This window comes from Gopherus flavomarginatus, chromosome 2, assembly GCF_025201925.1.
Source record: "Gopherus flavomarginatus isolate rGopFla2 chromosome 2, rGopFla2.mat.asm, whole genome shotgun sequence".
Lineage (NCBI taxonomy): Eukaryota > Metazoa > Chordata > Testudines > Testudinidae > Gopherus > Gopherus flavomarginatus.
The window spans coordinates 251,021,863-251,047,357 of NC_066618.1; the positions used below are offsets into that span (position 1 = coordinate 251,021,863).

Genomic DNA, 25,495 nt, shown 5'->3' on the forward strand with positions numbered 1-25,495 from the left:
GTGAGGTGAAACTTGGAGGTATACAATATAAATCAGACTCCTAAAAGTGGTACAGTAGTCTGGAAAGGTTGAGAGCCACTGCCCTAGATAAAGTTCATTCCTGCTCTGAGGGTGGAGTTGTTTAGTCTCATGGTGAAAGAGCTTTCATGCTATTGTTTGCTAAGAGGCAGATCTCTTTGTTCCTGCCCTCCTCCCTTGCCAAAGAATGGCCATTTGATAGGTGATTGTCCATCATCTGTGATGACATCTGGCTAGAGCTGTCAGCTTGTCCTTTGCCTTTGGGAAACGAGTTGTCTGGTAAACATATTTCAGACCTAATTTCACTTCATGTTTATAACTTTACATATAATGTTGCTATACACATTTCACCCTGATATTATTGACTATTAGTTTTCAAATAATACCTCTTTAGGCACATTTTGTAGAAAGATTGTTACAACAGTGTGTAGGGTTTGAATACAGGGGTTCATTTGATCACAAAAGGACACAATCCATTTACTTAATACACACTATGGGCCAACTAAAATTCAGTTTATTGATAACACACTAGGTTCAGCTAAAGTTCAGAGTAAAACAGAGTGGATAATAAAGTACAGGCCTACTAGGACAAAGACATTAATTTCTCCAGAATAAAACCATCTTTAATATTAAAGTTTAACCAGCATCGCTGGCTAACACAGAAAAGATTCAGGGATGTCTGGTCAAGAAATCATGAGAGTTTAATATAAAAAGAATTATAAACTATTAATATTTACTAACAGATGTAAGAAATGGATTCATAAAGATGAGTGATGTGGTTATAGGGCTTCTGGAAATGAACAGTTTAAAAATATCTACTGGTGTCAAAATGTATGTATTATTTAATCCAGTCCTACAAAGTGAGATTATTCAAGGGCATAGCATGAAAACATGAATCATAGCAAGTCACCAGTTATTTTATTGATAGTGTCTGTCACAGTTGCTGAGGTAACTACACCTTCTGGCCCCTTCATGCCTGCTTGAGGGCACCCCACTTAGGTTTCAGGTCTCTAGCCATCACCTTTCTAGGGGCAGGATCCTGCAATCCTCTGCAGACCAGGAATTTAGGCCACAGATGCCTGTAATTCAGGGGTAGGCAAACTTTTTGGCCTGAGGGCCACATCAGGGAATAGAAATTGTATGGTGGGCCATGAATGCTCACAAAATTGGGGTTGGGGAGAGGGCTCTGGTTGGGGTGTGGGTTCTGAGGTGGGGCTGGGGATGAGGAGTTTGGGGTGTAGGAGGATGCTCTGGGCTGGGACTGAGGGGTTCAGAGGGAGGAACAGGGGTGTAGATGTGGGAAGGGGTGCAGGGGTGTAGATGTGGGAAGGGGTGCAGGGGTGTAGATGTGGGAAGGGGTGCAGGTTCCAGCTGGAGGTGCAGACTCTGAGGTGGGGCTGGGAATGACAGGCTTAGGATGCAGGAGAGTGCTCCATGCTGGGATCGAGGGGTTCAGAGGGTGGAAGGGGAATCAGGGCTGGGGAAGGGGGTTGGGGGCACGGGGATAGGCTCAGGGATGCAGACTCCAAGCGGTGCTTACCTCAAGTGGCTCCCGGAAGCAGTGGCATGTCCCTTCTCCGACTCATGTGCATGGAGTAGCTCCTGATCATTGGACTGGGGCCATGCCACAGCTTCCAGGAGCGGCGTGGTGCAGCCCCCGCCCCAGAGCCGCAGCTGGAGCACCGGAGCAGTACTGAGCCATGTGGTGTGGCCCACGACCCAGCACCCCAGCAGGACCTCATGAGCTAGCTTAAAACAGCTTGCAGATCCAGATCCGACCAATGGGCCAGAGTTTGCCCACCCTTGCTATAAGTCATTGTGTTTATCTCAGCAGGTTTGACTTAAGTTCAGCAGCAGCAGTCCTGTTCTCTCAGGAGAAATGGCAGGGTTAACTGTGACTAGCTAACTCACATGAAGCAAAATACCACTTATTCAGAATAAAAGCATTACAGAGAAAGCATGTCTTGAAAATGATCAATAGCTCATACATGTGTCTAGCTTACCAGGAGTGACCAGTCTTCCACGTGGAACCTTGGCAGGTTCTCAAGTACTGCAGGCCCTATCTATAAGGTCTAACTCTGTTGGTCATAGTTCCATGTCAGTTCTTGGATCAGGGGAGAGTGACCTCTCTCCAAACATCACAATGGTCAGTATATACAGTTTTCAATTCTTTATTTGCTGGGCCTCTTCAATCAGACCAAACCAGGTTATGAGACTTCTCTACACTTGTTAGCTGCCTTGGGATTTGCAATGATTACCCTGCAGTGATTTTAGTTCCAGCAGGAAACCCTGTGGCCCCTGAACCCCACTGAATCAGGAATACAGTCACTATCCCATAAGGATACATATAAAATTTATAAAATAGATAAAAAGTACTGTTTGAATATTCCATGGGTCCATAGCATCTGTCACAGTGTCACTAAGGGAAACGAAGATTAACCCTCTGCCCTGGGGATTCTCGAAAGGCATGTAGGCATTAACCTTCATCAATCTGTGACTATAAGTAGGCATGCAGCAAGGTAGTACTGATTGTTTGCATTAGCTCAAACACTACTATTTTCTTCAGCCTACTCTGATTAACTCATTCCAGAAATTTTTAGACATGTGCTTGTTGACTTTGTCATACTCTGATTCAGGTGGTCAATGAATATCCACTTTCTTCAAAAAATGATTGAAGTGGTCAAGAGACAGAATGCTAAGAAAGATGGCTGAGTATATTTATTCCCACACTGTTACTGTTGATGGGAAGCTAGTTTTTTTGCAGGATTTAGCAACTAGTAGCAGATAAGATAAGCAGATTGAAAATGACAGCAGTGGCACGGGGTTGCCTTTTTTCCTCTAGAGTTTGCTTCCTTTTGCTACAAAAATGAGAATGCTGAAATGAACAAATTTTCTATTTACAGAAAGGTGATTGGAACTGAAGTTGAGGGTGTCATCTTCAGAAAGAAAAGAATGTCCTTAGAGTTAATGAATGCCTTTTGTAATAGAGCTTGGGACACGTTTTGCAATGGGGGTGGAGCAGAATACTATACATTTGTGGTATGCAGAGAAAATTCAGTTTATGCTCTTTGTGTCTCCCCAGTGACACTGACTTTATTAATACTCCTTTCTTTCAGTTTAGGATGGATGGATGGCAATCCTCCTTCAACCATGCCCATGCAACCAGACCATTACCCATAAAATCTGAACTTGCCTTCCTTGAGTGCAGAAGTCTGTTTTTCTCTGAGGCACTTGTCAATGCTCATCTTCACCTAAAAGAATCCATCTCCCAGTTCAGGTTGTCTTAAATAAAAGCAAATGTTACTGATAATGTATAGGTATATAAAGGAAATAACATTAAAGGCCAGGCACAAAATATACTCCCCTAGTCTAATAGTACAGAAAGCTCTGCTAGGTAACTTTTGAGCATAAGCTATGTTTTGTTCTACCTATTCAAAAATGTTACATTGCTAAATGAACTTTATATGACCCAGATCTTTTTTGTTTTTAGCCTTTCTACATGCCAAATATTCAGGTCACACCTTTAGTGAAGTAGGGGCGAGAGACAAGGGTTAGCTAATCCCCTTCTTCCTTTATAGAAAATACCTTCCTTTTGTTATATCAAAAGCCCATCCTTCTATCCAACAGGACAAGTTATATGTTGTTGATTTGTCAAAACCAGTGTTGTCTGACTCATCATTCATCCCAACCCTTAGCTGATATGAAAATTGGTATGAACAGGAAGAATTATCCTCTAACTACCTCCAACATCATATGTGCAGTTATAACTGAGGAACATCCACAATTTATTCCTATTGAACAAAGTCCTGAGAGGAACAGGGTGCCTGCAACTTATACTAATGTCAAGGATTTGATGTTTACAAATTGTATAACTAGGTTCAGAGGTTCAATAGAAAAATTGCTATATCTGAGTATATGATTTATATATCTGTCACAAACATACATTTTTACAAAGTGACAGGAGATATTAAAAAGGATACATAACAGGCTTTATCCTGTGCTGACCTCTAAAACCCGGTACACTACATCCAGTTCAAAACACAGCCTGACAAGGTACATTAAATGAATACTGCACACTCTACAGTGTGTCCAATATGTTATCTGTTTTAGAAACTTAGTCCTGCTTTAAGTGCTTAGATAACGCAAAAAGGAGTCCTATAGAAAATCCTCAGATAGACAGACAGACCTGGTCAAAAAACATTTGTTGAATAATTTAGTCAGTGAATGTTGTGATATTTTTTCAATTATTCACTCAGCTGTATAGGTTGGCTTATCATAGGCATGTATGTTCACCAGGAGTGTTTTTCAGAGAATGTCCTGTCCTTTTTTGTAATGGGTTATTTGAAGAATGTTATGTAGTCACCCATCTCTCTCTGCCTTCTATCTTCAAAACTCTAAAGTGGGAAGGGCCTACCCACATGTTCTCATTTGTCTCTCAGCATGGTGTCTGCAACGAATGGGGATTTTTTAATAGAGAAAATTGGGATATTGTTTGCTTTCCCCTGTAGGATGCAACTAGGCCATTATCAATCTCTAGTGTGCTCTATCACTGTATTCACCATCACTGAAAAATCAGTCTGAGCTTGAGACTTGACAATGTAAGATATAATGTAAGATTATTCTCTTGTCAGCAAGATTTCTCCGAAGAGCTGAGGTAAAAACTGATCACAGCTTTGTGCTCTATGAAGAAAACAACCCAAGTATTATTTCTTTTAAATAATTTATTTTTATGTGTCAGGAATCAGAAGATATGGGTAAAAGTATAATTGATTACTCCTCATCCGCCAAAGACTAGATGGCAATTTACCATAATCACATCCTGGAAATACTAATAATCTGTGTAAAGAGAATCTGGCAGTGAAAGGGTAACTTTATTATTTTAAAATGTATCTAGAAATAAACAGAAGTTTATTCTTTTTTAAAAAAATCAATAAATAGTTCACAACTAAAATATGCCAGGTAGGTTGTGAACATTATTTAATATATTCCTCTGACGAAGTGGGTATTCACCCACAAAAGCTTATGTTCCAATATGTCTGTTAGTCTACAAGGAGCCACAGGACTCTTTTTTGCTTATATTTAATATACTGAATCAATTATGATTTTTAGACAGAAAGGCTCTAAAAAATTATCAAAGTGCATCTTTCATTGTCGATATAGTACAACTGGGCAGAAGATTTAAAAAAAAATCATTATGAATAAGTGGCAGAACCTAAGACAATAACTTCTTATTTCCATGTAAGATGAAGCATCTGCCATCTTGTGCTATCTAAAGTGCAATAACACATGTGACCTCAAGTTCAGCATTCCTCACATAATTACTTCTGTCCCACCCATCCCTATCCCAAAATCCTTCTTTGGAACACATTAGTTGCACTTCATAGTTAAAGTAGGTTGAAACCGGAAGTGGAGCTCTCACTGAAGTGGCCAAAGAGGAAGGGGAGATGTAGGGCCAGAACTGCTCTTTCAAGCCCAAACAGAAGGAAGAACTGCACTTCCTTTCCACTCAATCTTTCTCTATTCATAGATTTTAAGGTCAAAAAGGACCACTGTGATCATCTTTCCTGACCTATACAGGCCATAGAACCTCACCCAATAATTTCTGCAACACGCCTATAACTTCTGTTTGATTTATAACGTATCTTGTAGAAAGACCCAAGTGATGGAGAACCACCACACCCGTAGGTAAGTTATTCGCTTGTGGTGCATTACCCTCACTGTTAAAAATGTGCACTTTTGACCCCTGATTGTACTGACAAAAGGAAGATCACAATGGCACTGCCCATTAGAAGGACAACTACTTCCTTTAGGTGATAGTTCATCACCAGCCTGTGGGCCAAATGCTTCCATTATCTAGCTCCACTGGCATCAGTGAGAATTAAACTTTGGGTAAAAGTAGCCCTGTGTATGCAATATATATATACATTTGCCTTTGCTGAATATATATAGGCTTGGAAGGATTAAGTTTTTAATCACTAAAGGTTGGTAAACATCTATTTGCATTTGTGGCAGGGCAAGGCAACTTGGGCCTAGAGCTTTAATCTGTTGTTCTCCGGTGTGGCATTTGTTACTCAAAATTATAAAAAATAAAAATAGAATTCTGCCAAGCCTAAATATATTAGTCCTAATATGTGCCCCTTCAGCTCAAACTATGGTAGATGTAAAACTTCTGGCCTCTGATGGACTCATTGCTCCTATCTTGCTTTAATAATTTACCACACATACTTAAACTGTCGAACTCAGACTAGAAGTTATGATTGAGTCCAAAAACCTTAGCAGGCTTCAGTAGCAGAAAAGACATTAATATGGACAACAAGAGCATCCAGAGTTATATTATTAGATAGGACCTTTGGTCTGAAATATCCCCAGGGTAAACTTTTGAAAAGCACCCAAGAGACATAGCATCCACTTTCAATGGGACTTTGACTCCTAAGTGTCTACGTTATTTTTGAAAATGGAATTAGGCTCCTAAACCACTTAGGTGCTTTTAAAAAAAGCACTCCGAATCTATTGCAAAGCACTTTTCACTTGGAAAAGGAGGAGTTGCACTGAAGGATGGTATTTGGGAGCTGGAGGGTTTCGGTTTCTGTTTTCTTTCCTGTTTTAGGGAAGCTGTTTGGCTTACTTTAGTTTGCATTAGCATTTGTATTTCAATATATGGCGAAGTTGCCCAGATCCCTGGAAAGGTACTTTAAATTCAAATAAAATATTTGTTCTATTATGCTAATGAGGAAAAGAATATTATGCTTCATTTCTTTGTTGTTTTAAAACAGCTGTCACCACCTAATGGCATAAAGCCCAGAGAAAAATGAACAGAGATGAAATGCTGCACTTATTTAATTCTTTAATTCTTCAAGAGTTTTATCCATAGCACTAAGGGAAAGATTTTAAAATTACTTAACATGTTGGTAAAAAATGTTGTGACTGTCAAACATTCCATGTACCCCTTTCATCTTCATCCTGAAAACTTAAATAGCCATACTAGATCACACCTTGAGTGCAGTTAGTCCAGTATTCTGCTTATGGTACAGAATAAGTAGTTAATGCTTCAAGGAATATGAAAATACTCTATAATACAAATTGCCAACATTATAGTGCTGTTTATGGGAACCACAGGAAAATGTAAAACCTTCCAGAATAGGGCTGGTCAGGAATTTTTCAATTAAGATTTTTTATCAGAAAATGCTGATTTGTCAAAAATAAAACTTTTTGAATAAAAGTATCAGATTTCACAAAACTTTCATTGGGAAGATTTCTCAGGTTCAGAATCCAGTAGCCATGAATGGTGCACTAATTCAAAATATATTCTGAGTTGTCATTTGAGTGGTAACTACAGCTGGTCAAAAATTGGAATTTCCATTTTGCAGGAAATACAGACTTTTTGAAATTTGTTTTTGTTCCAAATAGAAATAAGGGAAATGAAAAAAAATACTGTTTTCAAAATGTGAAACAGAACTTCTGAAAAGTTTCCATTTCAGAACATTTTCATTTTGGAAAATTTCAGAATTTTAGTTTAGAATTTTAGTTTTTCAGTTTGAAATTAATTTCTGTTTTTTAAATCTTTTTATATTTTACTTTATGGCATGTCACTACTAATAGTGCAATAGCTAGATGGACCTTTGGTCTGATCCAGTATGGCCATTCTTATGTTCTTATGAAAATTTTCCAAAACAAAAATAGTTTTGCTTCAAAAAATCTTTTTGCCTTGGAAATTTTCATCAAAGTCAACATGTTTTTCTAAATGTGTTGATTTTTACAAAAATTGCATTAAAAAAAAGTTTAGATGAAAAATTTCCAACCTGCACTTGTGGTAACTTGTCTCTTTGGTCCTCGATAAGCAAACAACAATAGTTTGAAAGCTCAATATAAAGTTGAACTGTTAGATTCCTATCAGAGGAATTAACTGTTCAGATCCTTCAGATCACAGTACTGTTGCAATTGCCCTAAAGCAAAAGGAAGAGGAGGAGGAAGAACTAAGGTCAAACCCTATATTGCATATCACGGACCTAAGAGCCTTTGCCTGGTTTTGCGCATCAACAGCTATCCTATATTAGCAAGTGACACATTTTTAGCAAAAACAATGAGGAGTCCTTGTGACACCTTAAAGACTAACAAATTTATTTGGGCATAAGCTTTCGTGAGCTAGAACCCACTTCATCAGATGCATGGAATGAAAAATACAGTAGCAGGTATATATACATAGTATATGAAAAGATGGGAGCTGCCTTACCAAGTGAGGGGGTCAGTCTAACAAGAAAATTCAATTAACAGTAGAATACCAAGGGAGGAAAAATCACTTTTGTAGCGGTAATGAGGGTACCCCATTTCAAACAGTTTTTAGCCTTCTTTTGGCCAATTTGCATATCATTATTTGCAAAGTCAGGGTCCCAGTTGGAACATGATGTAAGTGTAAGTATGCTCCACTGAATGATATCTTTTAGAGTTTCCTCCATGGTTTTGGAACAAGCTCTTGTATAGTTTTATGTTCTCTTTGGTGCTGTACTGCTTCCTGTATTGCTAGACGTTCTATACAAGTAACGTGAAAAGTCTTTCAGAAGCCTGTTGGACACTTCAAGGACATAACAGACTCTATTAAAGCAGCAAAAAACTATGTATGCCAACTCCAATGTAGCTGCTGGCGCTAGATATAATGGAATCAGTATTTTAGGCTGTAAATCCAGACAAGCTGACATCAACAATAGAGTCTAACTCCATTTCCTGAGGCAGTACACCTGAAAGGAGCCTTATTTTCAGAAAGTGCTGAGTTACCTACCCTCTGAAATTTGTTCTGAAATTTGACGTACAAAATCAGGAGTAATTTTTGGAAATCTTGGTCTTAGTTTCTGAACTTTGCTTTGTTTGGTCCAGAGTAGACTGTTTTGTCACACTTGAGGTAGCAGAATAAGGTAGCAAACAGAAATACAACATTAGTGTTTTTTGTCCATCCTTAGTTATGAATGTACGAATGAATCAGCACTAAGCATATATTGATTCCAAATGAGTTATCTTAAAGGACCACTTAGCTGAATTCTATTTGCCTATGTGCAATAATGATGTTGTCAATGATTCATCCAAATTTCCTGTAAATAGAGTTTGGGAAGGAGAGAGGGGATGGTTTAGCCTGAAATGAAATTGATTTATGTATGTTGGGTTGTGTCCCAGATATAAAAAGGATCTTGCCTGTAATCTTAACTAGAACAATTATGCTTAGGTTAAAGGTTTAGAGTATACCTCAGGCTTTTCCAGTCCCCTATATATGATTTGTTGACAGGTTGTAGGGATCGTTGTAGAGACCGTTGACATATATTGTATTATTCTAGTTTTTATAGTATAATGAGTGTGATTTTTTTAGAAACTTTGGAAAAGTAGTACATCTAATGCATGACAAAGGTACTATTGGATGCACATGGGATCAAGTTAGTTGTCACTAGGCCAACTGAAAATAGGCCAAGAATCATGCAAAGTGTTAAAAAAGTATACATGTGCTGTTGAGATTCCCGTTCATAATACTTTTTCCCCCCATGAGCACTGCAGGTTATGGGTGACAAAAACATTGCAAATCAGAAAGGTTCTAGCACCAAGATTTTATACATAGCAACATATCATAGGTTATAAAATATATCATTTCACTGTGTCATTACTATTACATTATTTTAAAAACATTATTGTATTTGTATTTATTTATTTCAGTTATAGTATTCCTGCATTCTTTTAGGTTTTGATCCTTTTGTTTTTCTTCTTAAGAGCAAACATTCCTCTTCTAATAGTTTGTCTGCTGAAGAAATATCCCAACTTCTTCTGCAGCCATCCAGGATTACCTTTTAGGATGTGTCCCTCTTAGCTATATAAGAATGCTTTCAAACTCTGAGGAATTTTGGGTACTGAGTTGCTGGGAAGGAAGTAATAATTGATCCATGGATAGATAAATACTGCCACTAAAGGAGATGTAGTATATTCTTTTACATGGTGTTTCAGTTTTAGATCCTTTATATTAATTTGGTATGCACTGAATTACCATTTAAAATAAAAAGCCAATGGATGATTGTATTCCCTTATTACCTGGAACACTTGAACTAATTTAAAATAATGCTGCATATTATCTAAAAGCATTTAGTCAAATATATAGAGGGGGTCAAACTTAGGCCAGCACAGTTAAAGCAAATTGAATTCCATCTTTAGAATGCATTTCAAATAGATTTTTAATTGCAGTATTTTATCCAGAGAGTGTTACCTCAAACATTTCCTTTATGTATTATACCCACGAGATTATGTCCTTCATCAGAACACTGATGTCCCAGAGCTCTCCTCCTGACAAAATTGTTGCTGTAAGACTGCACAAAAACACAGATGTGCTTTCCGTTCTCTTTCATCTTACTGTTGTGAAGAAAATATATCAGAGGCCAAATCTTATGAGATTCTTATGAGGACTGGATCAGCCCCTGGTGTCATAAAACCCACTGGAGGGATGATAAGGGATAAGGAAACTCTGTAAGGATCATCACAGAGTTTCTATCTGTTTTATTCATAATGGGAACAGGACTTGCACCTTACAGATGGAGCCACAGGGCACACCCCCAAAATATGGATCCTCTGGGAGGAAGCCACGGCCATCTATATGGAGGCCCTCAGTGACCATCCTGTTTCCTGTCAGCTTGGCATGGAACTTGACAGGCACTAGTGACTGTCCAGGGAGTTTTGCAGTAAAGGTAATGCAGTCTTAGGCTGTAGTATCTTTCCTGGGGTATGATATATATCCACTCACAAACACATCAACACAGGGCCACCCAATCCCTTCCGCCTCCCTTTACAATGGATCCCAACCTCACTGGGACTTGAAAAGGGCAGACGCTGCCATGGAGACAGATGTCTCTATTCTTAAGTGCTAGAGGGAAGGGAGAAACATGCACAGAAAATATATTGTGGTGGGTTTCTGGCATTTACTCAACCCTTACTTAAAGCAAATGGGTAAAAATTGCATTAAAATCTCAGGTTTCGGTCCCAGGAAACTATATTTCAAGTACATTGCATCCAACAGTCAAGAGCAAAACAGGCATTTAAGCGTTCCCACCAGTAATCTTAGAAACCTCTTCCTGAGAATTAAATGCTTTGCAAAAGTTGATGAACATTATTAAAAGTAAATGTAATACTTGAACTTGACTATCTTTAGAATGCACTATGATGAGCACATCTTTGAAAACAAGCTTCTGGCTAGATTATTATAAACGTTTGTACTAAACCTAATTTTGTTTTGAATAAATCTTTACTATATCATCTACATAATAAAATTGTGGGGTGGGGAGAGAGTAGACTTTTAGAACATTATTTTGTAGTATTTTTGTTGAGTGTGGTTGGATTTGTATGGAGATTTGTAGTAGTTAAGGTGTTCAGTTCCAGAGATATGGCACCATTTCTCTTAGGTTAACATTGTTATTAAAAAGACACTGACAAATATTTTAGTAGAGTTTGTTTTGTTTTTCATATTTTATTGTTTGTAGTACTCTCTTACAAATGAAATTGACCCAGGTACAGAGGGCCTACATATAGTTTATGTACCACTTATATTTCACCTAAGTTCTCAAAATAGGTCTCTTGAGTTTTTCTTTTAACCTCTCTACACAGGGCCTTTCACTCACGTCTTAATGGTCCTCACACCCAGTTAATGTTATGGACACCAAAGCTATCATGACGCATCCGCCAGAAATGTCTGAGCTAAAAGGATGATGACATTCTACAAAATGGATGATATGTGGCATAACAGGAAGGCAAGCGAAAAAGCATGCAAGGCCTCAATTCAGGAAGATATTGAAACATATGCTTAATTTTAAGCTTAAAATTCAGAACATACTTTAGTAGTAAAGTATCTTCCTGAACTGGAACGTAGGAGAAAAAGACTTTGACTTCACATGGAAGTAGGCATCATGGAGGGGGAACATATGCCCGGGATGAAAATGCTCCTGTTACACTGCTTATCAAGTCAAGTGGCCTTCCTGTGAAATTCACCCTGAAGTGAGTTTAGTTTGGATCAGGCCTGAGGCTTGCTGCTTTGTAAACATTCTGCCAATTGAAGTCATTGGGACTTTTATAACTGATTTCAGTGGGAATTGGATCAGACCCTTGATGATCTGCTATTACTGCCAAATTGTGCATTACCACCATACCCAGTGCAATAGATCCATTAGAGCCTTTTAAATCCATAATTCAAATGCTATAAAATGTAATATGTGTATGTATATATATTTTAAATATCTGTTATTTGCTTAACAGACTTGATTCAAAGGAACCTTTCCTGTCTGTTGGGTGAGTATGTTTACATATGTATATATCACTATATATTTTTAACAATTATACAATATTGTTGACCCCATTAGACCCATTAAAGTATAAAATGTTGAAATGTTAAGTTCTCTCATGTAAATAGTCATTCATTACTATACCTAAGCTTGGAAAGCATAGATTTTAATCAGTAAATGTCAGCAGACATTGATTTCTCCTTCCACCCAAACATGACAGAAAATATTTTGTTTTTGCTGATTAACTGAAATGAACAGAGGAAATTTTACATATATGTTAGATGATGCTCTTGTGGACAACTGTTGTATTAGTTGCCTTGATGTTGTTCTATCAGTTAATGTGAATTTCATGTTATCAAATAGTCTCTTTATTAATTTAGTATGAATTTTAACAGTATTTTTAATACAATTAACATGCTATTTTTAAAATGTCTCTACTAGTGCAAAAACTTGATAAAACTTTGTAAATATTGCTGTTTTTAATTCAAATTTATAAAAAAAAATCAGATCTTTTCAAGCTGATGAACCATGTCTATATTGGTATGTGTATTAAAAACAGTTATAAAATTTGTAACCTCATTTGCACTGTCACCAATTTTCATACTTTGTTAATTCAAGCAATTGATTTATCTGTTTAAAACATTATCGTTAAATATGTTGTATTCTGGAAAACAGTACTCACTTAGTAAATGCACCTATGTTTGTAAGGTAAGTATTAGTATTGTATTTTTGAGTCACAGCTACACTCTTCTTAGTCTGTCTTCCCTGTATCAGTATCACTTCTCTCTAAATCTACTCTAATGCACTGTTTTCTCTCCTTCTTCTTTCCACTTCACTGTCCTTGTTTTTTTCTATCCAATTCTATCTTCTTGGTCTCTTCTCATTCCCTCATGCTTTCTTCTTGTTTCTCAGTCCTCAAAACTGTAGTATTGTATACTGCTAAGAATATATACAACAGGCAAAGAGTCCTGGTGCAAAGTAGTCAGGTAAGAGCTAATCTGAGCACATAAATGATCTGTAACTTCCAAACCATGGTATAAAACCAAGGAGTCAAGAAATGCTCCATAATCTGTATATATAAAATAAAAGCAAACAAAAGAAGCATGTTAGTCATGGAGTCAAAAATGTAGTGAAAATAGGGACCAGATTCTGCAAACATTTCTGTCCACACATAACCCAACTCCTATAAATTGTCTCAATGATGAAAATGGGATTGTTGCATGAATAAAATTACATGCATCAGTGTATGCCACATTATGCCTAATCTTTCTTCGTTTCTGCCATATAGAATAACTAAGATTTGTTTGGTCATATCTTGAATTAATTGCACACTTTTTTTTTTTTTTTACTTTTGATATATAATTTAATTTGTTTTTTTTTCCTTAGGTTTTCAGAAATGTCTAAAGTGAATAAAATGTTTTTTTAACTTTCTTCTTATTCTTGCACTGGCATAATCTGAAATGACCAAATGAATTGTTTCACCTATTTGTGTGGCTAATTCTCACAATTTATCAGTTACCATGATATTTGGTGTTTTTCTCAAAGCCCCAGCTTCTGACGTCAGGTGATTAGATGAAAATCTCTGTTTTCATTTAAAAAATAAGTTTATATCCTTTGTGGCTGTAGGGAAAAAATCAAAACTTGGCACACGTGTACCATAGAGGCTCAAAAACCAGAAGGCAGATAAAGAAAAATATCTCATAATTAATAAGTTATAAGCACATAATTTTGGGAGACTATCATGATTTTTGAATGTTTGGGGTTGACAATACTGCATTTGTTTTTAGCTTCCACTCTGTAGAGTCAATTTACCCCCAACACAACATAACAACTCTGTGATTTTACTGCTCAAACTAGCTGCTTCCCAGGAGGGATCATCTGAACAATGAAACCTAGGCTCTATGCAGAACTGTGCAGAGGTTTGTCTGAGGCATCTCCTTTTATATGACGTTGTTTTCCTCAGTTGTAATTATCATATGTCAAAATGCAAAAACTTCCCTCGTCTGTTACTTCCTTACCTAATACTTGCCTTTTGCAATTTCTACATAGCCAGGAAGAAGAAGCAGACTTGCTGAGTCATAGGCCTGAACAAACAGGTCTTCTTTTTAGTGCTGAGTCAGGAATTTACTCCACCTAACTGCAAACTGATTTTTATTTTAACCTGTTCAGAGACTTTGCTCCCATGCTGAGACATTGGATTGCAAGTTTCAGCCCAGATTGACAGTTGAAGCCACAAACCCCTTAAACTACATTAAGTCCTTGTTATAGAGTTGCTGACTCAACCTTAATCAGAATAGCACGTGTGTATCCTCTAATGTCCCCTACATTTAGAGTAGGACAAAGCAGCTATCTAAATTACTTTTGGTTGCTTACAGATGATTTGGTTCTGCAGGTGATCTTTTCATTGATCTCCATTGTGCAGTGGAGACTTGCTTTCACCTTCTCATTTTACTGCTAGCGAATGATAATTATACTTTTTATTATTATTATTATTATTATTATTATCATTGCTGTGTCTAGGCTAATGACCAATAGGGATCTTCATGATTGCTTTTGTGCATTTGTATGTGTGCATGCTAGTGCAAAGCAATATTAAATGTAGCAACCTAAATGCCAAAGGCTAATTAGACGTGTGTAGAAGTGATGAGGAGTTGTACTGCCCCAGTGGGAGCTATGGTGAGCATAGGCAGAGACTCATGGATTGTCTACACAGGGACACTCAGAAAAATTAGTCTGAATTAACTAAAGGTATGAATTTAAAGAGGTGTAGTTAAAGCAAAAAGAAGGCTGAGGGGAGATATAATTGCTCTCTATAAATATATCAGAGGAATAAATACCAGGGACGGAGAGGAATTATTTAAGCTCAGTACTAATGTGGACACAAGAAAAAATGGATATAAACTGGCCATCAGGAAGTTTAGACTTGAAATTAGACAAAAGGTTTCTAACCATCAGAGGAGTGAAGTTCTGGAACAGCCTTCCAAGGGGAGCAGTGGGGGCAAAAGACATATTTGGCTTCAAGACTAAACTTAGCCTAATTTTGGCAATTAATTGATCTTTGTTTCTTAGCAGTAAATATGCCCAATGGCCTATGAGTTGATGTTAGATGGGGTGAGATATGAGTTACTACAGAGAATTCTTTCCTAGGTGTCTGGGGTTTAGCTGATCACCATATTTGGGGTCAGGAAGGAATTTTCCTCCAGGGAAGATTGGCAGAGGCCCTGGGGGGTTTTCGCTGCCCTCTACAGCATGGGGCACGGGTCACTTGCTGGAGGATTCTCTGCACCTCGAAGTCTTTAAACCATGATTTGAGGACTTCAATAGCTCAGACATAGGTTAGAGGTTTGATACAGGAGTGAGTGGGTGAGATTCTGTGGTCTGCGTTGTACAGGAGGTCAGACTAGACGATCATAACCATCCCTTCTGACCTTAAAGTCTATGATTCTAAAGCACCGCAAGCCCCTGTGAGAACACTCTTAGGGCTTGTCTACAGCTAAAACGCTACAGCTGTGCTGTTTCAGTGAAGACAATTCCTACACTGACAGAAGGGCTTCTCCCGTCAGCATAGGTAATCCACCTGCCAAGAGGCAGTAGCTATGTCAAGGGGGAATTCCTCAACAACCTAGCACTGTCTACACCAGGGGTTAGGTCAGTTTAACTGTGTCATTAGGGGTGTAGATTGTTCACACCCCTGAGTGAAATAGTTATTCTGACCTAATTTCCTAGGGTAGACCAGGCTTTATTCACCATAACAGTAGCTGTAGGACTTGCTACATAGTGCAGCAATGTGCACTGCAAGGTGCAACTTCTAAAACACGCTAATGTGTTATGCACTAATTGGTCTGTGTAGACCTTGCTGGCATGCACTAGAAGTTCACTGGTGGACTTTCACACCACTGTTTCAAGCACTAGAGAATTTTTAGTGTGTGCCAGCAGGGTGCACGTTTACCAATTAGCGCACAATACATTAGTGTGCTTTAGAAATCATACACCTGTAGTGCACATTGTCACACCATGTAGACAAACTCTTTATTCTGTTTACCTTAATCCACTTCGAAAATTATTTTGGATTAACTTTCCTGAGTGTCTTCATGCAGACAAGTCCTTAGAATGGTGTGATGTTTATTCTCCTTTCCAAGGATGGTCATTTCCACAGGCAAAGGTGGAGGAGAATGATGCCCATTTCCTCTCTTCCCCTCACTACCCTCCTAGGGCAATTTGAATACCTGGAATACATGTGGTCATAGTCCCTACATCTCCTGAACAAAGAAGATGTGATTATCCCCAGCCAGAAGGGACCACTGTGATCATCTAGCCTGACCAGCTTTATTACACAGGCCATAGAACTTCCCAGAATTAATTCCTGCTTGAACTAAAGGGGTTTTTTTGTTTGTTTTTGTTTTTTGGAAAAACATCCAGTCTTGATTTAAAAATGTCCACCACAATCCTGGGTAAATTGTTACAGTGATTTAATTACCCTCACTGCTAAAAAATTGTGCCTTATTTGCTACCATTTAATATGTCACATTTGGATTCCATTCAGAAGGGGCATAAAAGGAAGAGAGAGAAATACAGCTGATTTTTTTTTATGGCTTTCAGCCCCTACCAGCTGCACAGAATAGGTTTACATGATAAGCAGGCAATAGCTCTTCAGAGTGATTGGCTTTGAAAATCCATTTGCTTCAAACGTCTTGTCAGCTGAGAGTCAAGCTATTTCTCCTCCTTTTGTGCAGATGTTTAAAAAATGAGATCCAAACTGCTGATTTTTCAGATCTTTTTTTCAAGTTTAGTCATTTGTGATAAACGTTACACGTTTGGAGGAGGGATTATCTGGGGATGGGGCAAGTGGGCTGGGATGGGATGGAGTGGGATGTGAAATGAGTTGGTGGTCAGAGTTTAAAGGGTTGTCTACACATGAGAGTTAATTCGGATTAAGATATGTGTCTGAGTTTAACGCATAATAGTTATTCTTGAATAACTCTGTTCTGCTTTACCATAATCCCCTTTGAAAGTTATTCTGGAACAACTCCATGTGCAAATGAGAATTTACACAGTGAATAATTGTCCTCTTATGAAAAATCACAAACAAAATTGGCACTGACACATGTTTTGATAGAGACGCCATCATCTGAATGAGCTACACTATCCTCAGGAGGATCCCAGTTCAGGAAAGCACATGGTTAGGTTTTGTCCTGAAAAGAGGTGCTTTCTTGAATCATGGTCCAGGAGAGGTCCCACTAGAACCAAGTGGGGAAACTTTGATTGAATGGGATGATGAAGCTTGCAGTGCTGTTCTGCAGTGTATGTGACTAAATTCTGGAAAATTTCATGCTACAAAAATTTGAATTTTTTCAAATACTTTTAAACCAGCAATGCCAATTCCTGCTGTAAACTTACTCCCTCACTGTCATAAACAGATAGTTAAGGGTTAATATCTCTTTTACCTATAAAGGGTTAAGAAGCTCTGTAAACCTGGCTGACACCTGACCAGAGGACCAACAGGGGGACAAGATACTTCCAAATCTTGGTGGAGGGAAGTCTTTTGTTTGTGTTCTTTGTGGTCGTGTTGTTCGCTCTTGGGACTGAGAGGGATGGGACATCAATTTAGGCTCTTCAAATCTTTCTGAATCAGTCTCTCATGTTTCAAACTTGTAAGTAATTAGCCAGGCAAGGCATGTTAGTCTTATGTTTGTTTTCTCAGCTTTGTAAATGTTTCTTTTTGCTGGAAGGATTTTACCTCCTGTTTGCTGTAACTTTGAACCTAAGGCTAGGGGGGTGCCCTCTGGTCTATAGGAATCTGATTACCCTGTAAAGCATTTTCCATCCTGATTTTACAGAGATTTTTACCTTTTCTTTCTTTAATTAAGAGCTTTCTTTTTAAGAACCTGATTGATTTTTCCTTGTTTTAAGATCCAAGGGGTTTGGATCTGTGTTCACCAGGGAATTGGTAAAGTCCCTCAAGGCAACCCAGGGAGGGGATGAAGTTTTGGATGGACAGAGAGTGCCCCAGACACTGGAATTCTGGGTGGTGGCAGTGTTACCAGATCTAAGCTAGTAATTAAGCTTAGAAGTGTCCATGCAGGTCCCCACATTTGTACCCATAAGTTCAGAGTGTCAGACTACATAAAATCCTTATTCTTGCTACCGGCAAAGCTATTTCTATAAGTTTTATTTGATGCTTGCTTAATATCAAACCTTTCCACATTATTTATAATGCAAGCGTCTGGATTAAATAAACACACAACAAATCTTGCATATATAGCATAATTTGAAACCAAACCTTTGCAATTTTTGCGCATTTCTAAGACATAGGTATTGCATCCTGAGTCTGTAGTTTAGATATAGGACACAGCTCAGAAATCAAATTATACCTCCAGCTCATTTGCCTTAGAGGGATATATAATAATCTGTGCTGAAACTTAAGAGCATGTTTAGTGTTGGCTAAATGTAACCTGTTTATTCATTTACTGTATCAATGGCCAGTCCTCCTAAATAATCTTTATTTTAATTTTGCATTCCCTTCTCTAGTGACTTTTGCAAATATCCCTCATGACTGCTAATAAAAAAAAAACTAGTAGGGAATGTCTCTCTAGAATTTTGGTGCAGATTTGCTCCTGGCTTCATGGTGCCGGGATTTAGTTTTCTCTCCTGCACCATTCCTTCCTGTCCAAGAGCCCATGGAGGAAGCTTTGGGAGTCCATGGAACTACACCTAGATAGGGAACAGGAAAAGGGAAGTCTGGAGGAATATGTGAATTATCCTCACCTTCTCAGACCCTCATTTGAGTCCCACAGGGAATTCGGATAAGAATTAATGCAGTCTGAGCCTGAGTCTGTGTTAACTTTCTGCTGCTTGCCTCTATGTTATGGACCATAAGCTGAGGAAGCCCTGGCTGCATGGCAGGCCAAATGGAGACATTTTACCTAGGGGCTAAAAAGGGAGGGTCCCAAAGCCAGTTCTGAGGTACAGGGTGATCCTATAGATCATCTAGGTGCTCCATGGATTTTCAAGTTCTGGGGAAAAAGCCTCCCGTTGGTTTCAAGGTTGGAAGGCAGTGCAAAGTCACCCCTCAGAACTATTTAGAGAAAGGTCTTCCAGAGGAAGCTTTGCAGATTTTTAATTCCCATCAGAAGGAGCAATCAGGCCCTATATGAATTAGCTATTTCCTTTGATTAATATTCCAACCAGATCTTTCTATTTTCTAAGGTGCTCAGTAGAGGTTCTTTTGTTCAAGTTCATTAATTCTTTGATACATACAGCATGAAGCAGAATAAGAATGCCATGGCAACACAGCAAGATTATTTCGATAACAATGTCACAAAACCTTAACCCCTGACTGGCTGATGGGAAGGGGGAGTCCACTATCCTTGATGCTCCACTTCAACTTTTAACTGTCAATGGGGAAAATATTGTCCTTGAGAAGAGAAAAGTGGAGGATAACCAGAGTAAGGGAGAAGGCAGCTTTTCAAATTAATAGTTTAAACTTAACAAATTCTGCAGCCCTTCCTTTCATTCTTATGTGTGGGCCAGCTGCTCAGTGTGAGTAATATTCTCAGGGCATGTAGGTGGAGAGAGGAGGGAGCACACACTTGAATATAATAGTTCTAACTTATATAGAGCTCCCTGTTTGCAAGGTAGCAACCGTATCTCAGGCTCTGTGCTTGGAGTTTATTCTGCCCAGGAAACAGTTGCCTTAAATACAGGGCACATCCTAAACAAAGTGGGAGAGATTGAGTTTTGCATTTTGTATAGCAGCAACATGTGGGGGGTGGGTCACATTCAGATGTCAGGGGGTTCACAATGACCCTGCATTTCACTTATTACTAAATGGGAAGGAGATGTAACTAGATCCCAGATAACTGGGCGGGAGGCTAGTACAGAAAGAGAGTCCTCGTATGGAAAAGTTTGCAAATCACTGTGCTATACTTTAAAAGAGCTTTACTGGATACACAACATTCCCAGTAGCTTTCCACAAGATTGAAGATTTAATATTCTCTGTTTCCTATCGGGCTAATTAAGATTCTTAAATAATCACCTCATCCACACACGGCACTGGCTGTCATACTGGTTCATACAGAGCTCTCTGCTTGAGGATCTTCCTGAAAATATGAGATTACTGAGTTGGATAGAAAGTTTGCGGCTCCATTTCCAGTTACAACCTCTCTCAGTCTGCTGGTATTCTCATCTTGTCTCTGTCTGCGTAGAGACTCCAGCTTATTTATTGTTACACTCAGCTGCAGTCTAAATAACAGTAATATTGCCCCAATTGTAATTCAATATTAATAATCAGAAAATATATTATACTTGTTATTACAGTACTAGATACTGACAAAATGAAAATACAAATGAAACTTTAAATGTGTATTTATTTTCCTTATTATTTCCATTACACACACACACACACACATGTATGTATATATATATAATGACTAATACTTTGGGCAAGGAAAGCTTTTTCTAATTCCATTAACTTTTATTAGCAACAAACTCACTGAATGAACACCCTAAGAAATCCCTCTTCAGCTCTCTGACCTTAAAATCATTAGTTATGTTGCACTTCATAATTGAGAGAGGCAATCGAGCATGAGATCACTTTTCCCTCTCCTGGTTATTCAGTTTGCCTTTCTCTTTTTCTCTGTCTCCTTCACTTCTGTTACCCAAGACTACCTTTCCATTACTTTTTCTCTGCTATCAATATATAAGTAGCATTTTTATGCTCTGGGTTAATATCAAATCAGTAGCATAGTAACCCTCTGCAGATAAAGATCCTGGTCCCATCTATACAAGAGGGCCTCTTGCTCCAGCTTTGCTGCTCATTGGCCTTGATAAAAAGCCTATTTTGTTGCGGTCATCAGAAAACATGTTGAATTTCTCCTGCTACTTATCAAGGTCCTTGGGCTTCACAAAAAGTAAAGTGTTTTCAGGGCTCTGACACCTTTTTGGCCTCCCCATCCAGAGCCTCTCCTGACTACAGTAGCAGGCAATGCTAGAGAGGAGAATTCCTTCCTCTAGCAGCAACTGGATGGCAAAGCAGAGCAAGTAGTGTTACCTTGCAAAAAGAGGGCTTACTCAATTCAAAACAAAAACGGGTTGTAGCTTGGGACCCGGAGTGTGGTGACGAAGACACTGTTTTCTTCAGTGTTCTCTGCTGTTTTAGAAGCAGTTTCCTTTCAACATACACGATACAGAATTGGCAAACACTTCCTTACACAGGGTTCACTAGATGTACAAACAGACAGATGCCATAAACACAGTAGCTGAGGAAATACAGTTACACAGGATACAGAGACCTATTCTTGGTAGTGTCTGTTACTAATACCTAAACATGTACCATAAGGTGAGTGCCAGTGGCGGGACGGGGGAGCTGAGGCAGGGAAAGAACTCTGGGGAGGGGAAACTGCAATGTATGAGGAGTTCCTGAAGGAAAACTCAGGGGACGAGAGAACTCAGCAGCACTGTGGCACCCACAACAATACACACGCTGTGCAGGCATGCCAAACTCGCAAAAAAAAAAATCCAAAATTGGGCTTGTTTAGGCTTAATTGGCTAGTGAGTTGCTTGTTGGCTAGTTTTTGGCTTCTAGCTTTTTTCTTGTTGCTTCTTTTTTTTTGATTGGCTCCCGGCAAGCAGAGGCAAGGGGGTCAAGCAGGGGCAAAGGGATGGAGAGAGTCAAGGGTGCACAGCGGGCCCACCACAGTCCCAGACTGTGCACCGGGAGGATCTAGTCACATAAAGTGTTGGAATCCTTAGGGATTGGCTTGTTTTGGCCTTGTTTTGAAATGGGATTAGCTTGATTTTTGGCTTATTGTAAAACTTATTTACTGCGTGAAAGTTGGCAGCTGTGGCAAGTGTAACAGTTGCAGGCCAGGGCAGTTTGCCCCAGGCCTCCATTTGAGAGAGTTCCCAAACCAAGTGGTGTTGCAAACTGGCACATGAGGTCACAGTGCCACTCACTGAAAATAGGTCTGGCAACCCTTCGGTCACAACAGAGGGATCCCCAGGCCAAACCTGAGTAGTGCTGTGACCCCATACACCTGGACTGGGGAACTGGACCCAGCCCTGTGAGACAGGAGCCAGTGCTGCTCTTTCAGGTTTGGATACAGTAAATACACATTTAAAGTTTCATTTGTATTTTCATTTTGTCAGTATCTAGTACTGTATTAACAAGTATAATATATTTTCTGATCATTAATACTGAATTACAAATTGTGGTGTTATTATCATCAGCATCCATCTAGGCAGCAGATACCATGCGTGTGGACAGTACGAATATCCTTTTAGCTTTTCTGGTTCACTGACACCCATGCTTCAACAGCAATGTCAGATAGTTACAAATAATTGTAAACTTTTTAAATAAAGAGGGTGCTCAGATGGTCAGATTGTCTAGTGGTTGGCACAGCTGACTTCCCACCCCTTACTTCTCTGACAGAGGTACCTCAGTTCTTAAGGAGGTATGGTAGTGGACCTGGACCCTCTCTCCCCACCAGGGCCCCCTGTGAAGCAGTGCCTGAACAGGGACCTCCCAGTAGAGTCTAAGTCCATTGCCCTGGGCTGCCTCCTACTGCTGTCACTTTGTTTGGGGTGTGGCCTCTACAGACTGTTTGAACTATAATGGCTCAGTTCCAGTAGTGGCCACTTGTAGACTTTTTGCAGTGTTCTGACATGCCTCAGCTCCCTCTGGGCAGAGCAGCAGTAAGATTGATGGGGCCTAGCCCCACAGTGTCTCAGTCACACAGTTCACTCAGATCCTGGGTACACCTCCATTTCCGTAGCAGTCTCCCTCAGTTAGGGATTCAGTGCTACTTCCCCAGAGGCTGTCCCCAGCCGTCAGGCTCCTAGTGATGCTCTCTTCATATGGGAAGGCAGCTAACTCCTGCCTTTTGGCCAGTCAGCCCAGGACTGAGACAAGTTCTCTCCTTTTCTCCTCCCTCCAGTCCTGGCATTGTCTGTAGGTACAGATGGGTGGTGTGAGGTTTCTCAGCTTCATCACAGGGATTCTACAGCCCTTTCTCACGTGGGTAATTAAGGTATGCAGGATCAATCCTTGAGAGAACAGGCAGAATGCAGAAAACAGATCATTTTTCCAGCCGCCTCTGCTTTTTATCTCTGGTATCACCAGCAGATACTATTTAGTGACTACAGACCATTAAGCCCATCCTTATTCATTACATTATTTAAAGTTAAAGTTAGCCAAGGCCTAGTTCTAGTGAAGTTGGGTTTCAGAGCTGATTAAATCATTCTAAAAAGAGGTGAAGATATTTTAAGAACTGAATGGGACAAGTTCATTCCAAGGCTACTCATGGAATCATATTATTCAGACAACCACCAGCTAATTTCTGAAAGTGTTGGTGAATCCCAACATTTTCATGAGTTTTAGGATGAGTAATTATGTGTCAAAGTCTTCCTACTGAAGTAGTGCCAGTTGCTCTTCTTTATTCTCCTATCATCTAATCAGGGAGCACAAACCACAGTTAGATTTCCAAACCACAGACACCCTATGAATAACAAATGCCAATAATCAGAAGTGCACAAACAACCCAGAGGCTGAAATGTGTTCACATGAACTATTTGTCAAGTATCTAGGAATAGTGAATATATATTCACAGAAAGAAGGATTGAATCACAGGCAGAAAAAAAGGGCTAAATTAGTTGGATAATTTATTTGAAACTAATTTGACCAGTGCTATTGAACTTTGTGTTACTGAAGGATTCTAAAGCAAGAGAAATGAAACTGCAACTTTTGGGATGCTGAAGTCAATGCAGCAGAAAGAATCAGACTTCATTAACACAGATCCTACATGCATCCAATGAAGTGAGCTGTAGCCCACGAAAGCTTATGCTACAATAAATTTGTTAGTCTCTAAGGTGCCACAAGTACTCCTGTTCTTTTTGCGGATACAGACTAACACGGCTACTACTCTGAAACAGATCCTTTGCATCATACTGAATCAAACTGTTCCCATCTCTACTGTACTTATAAATGTAGTTGCTAGATATTGTGTAAAGCTTTGTTTCCTTGCAAAATGAAATTCTCCCGTATAGTCAATTGAAAATATTAAACACAATCATACTTTATATCTGTGCTCAAATGCCATTTGGTTTCAACCAGACTTTATGTAGGCATCGATAGGTAGACACATTTCATGTCCTGGCTGATACATTATAGGCTATAAAACCATCATGCTGTGTAAAGCATTCATAGAAAAATAACTTCACAACCATGTAAATCCAATATTGTTGAGTAATGGTAATGTGTTTTTCTGGGGAGAAAACAGAAGATACTAGAAGTAAGATCAGCAAGCATATATAAAGAGAGAGAGATTTTAACAGTTTCAATTCCTTCACAGAGTTTTGTGGATTATAGGACAGTATGCCGTAGGCAAAACTGAGAAGTAAATTATAAAAGCAAAAGCAAATTACTCTAAGATGTTTTTGTACTGCTGAAGTATAGTGTGGTTTACCTGTAGTGATATAAACATTGCAAACGAAACTTTCTCTAAATATTTACTTATGGTGTCATATATATATTAGTACATTAATTTTCTCAAGCAATAGTTTGCAGTGTTATAAATGTAATGTAATTTTATGTTTCACAGGCAAGGAAGGGCTGATTGTCTTAGAAACATGATGACTAATGTATTTCAGTTAACCACAGTGACAAATGTCTTTCCAATTGTGGGATTGAATTTATTAGCATTTAACAATCATGGACATATCTTCACCTTTTCTGGAGCAGGTAACACTGTATACTCAGACACCATTTATGAATGCTATATTAAAATGGAAGAAAATATTTATTAAAATATTACTAGATATAACAGCTATTGCATAAAGCGCATTATAAAAGAACATTAGTATTATGTTCTTAAAGGATAAGAACTATAAGAAAATATAATGAAATATTTTCCCCCATGAGTATTTTGCTAAAACAACAGAAGTATCTGTTTTACTGCTTCATTGGTGCTTAATGTACTGGGAATGTTGCTTAGCAGTGCTCTCACATATATCTGCTAATGTATGTATAGACTAGCAAAAAGGCCAGTATCCCAATGGAATGTTTCATTTCACAGAATCTTGTTGCATTCTAGTGCCACATGTCACCTCCAGCTGAGAATATTTGGCCAAAATCTGCTCTCAGTTATACCAGAGTAGAATTGGAGTAAATCCATTGAAGGAATTGGAGATAA

At 38.7% G+C, this 25,495-nt stretch overlaps 2 protein-coding genes across 7 annotated transcripts in view; one reads left to right on the forward strand and one right to left on the reverse strand.

The window, feature by feature from the left end:
* Window positions 1–25,495, forward strand: part of RALYL (RALY RNA binding protein like) — a 656,676-nt gene that overhangs the window by 555,610 nt on the left and 75,571 nt on the right. For all 5 annotated transcript variants that reach the window (XM_050941248.1, XM_050941247.1, XM_050941250.1 and 2 more), the window contains one exon: window positions 12,283–12,315. In XM_050941248.1, the coding sequence (XP_050797205.1) occupies window positions 12,283–12,315 (33 nt within the window). The remainder of the gene's footprint in view (window positions 1–12,282; window positions 12,316–25,495) is intronic.
* Window positions 1–25,495, reverse strand: part of RBIS (ribosomal biogenesis factor) — a 366,698-nt gene that overhangs the window by 10,068 nt on the left and 331,135 nt on the right. The window lies entirely within an intron of this gene.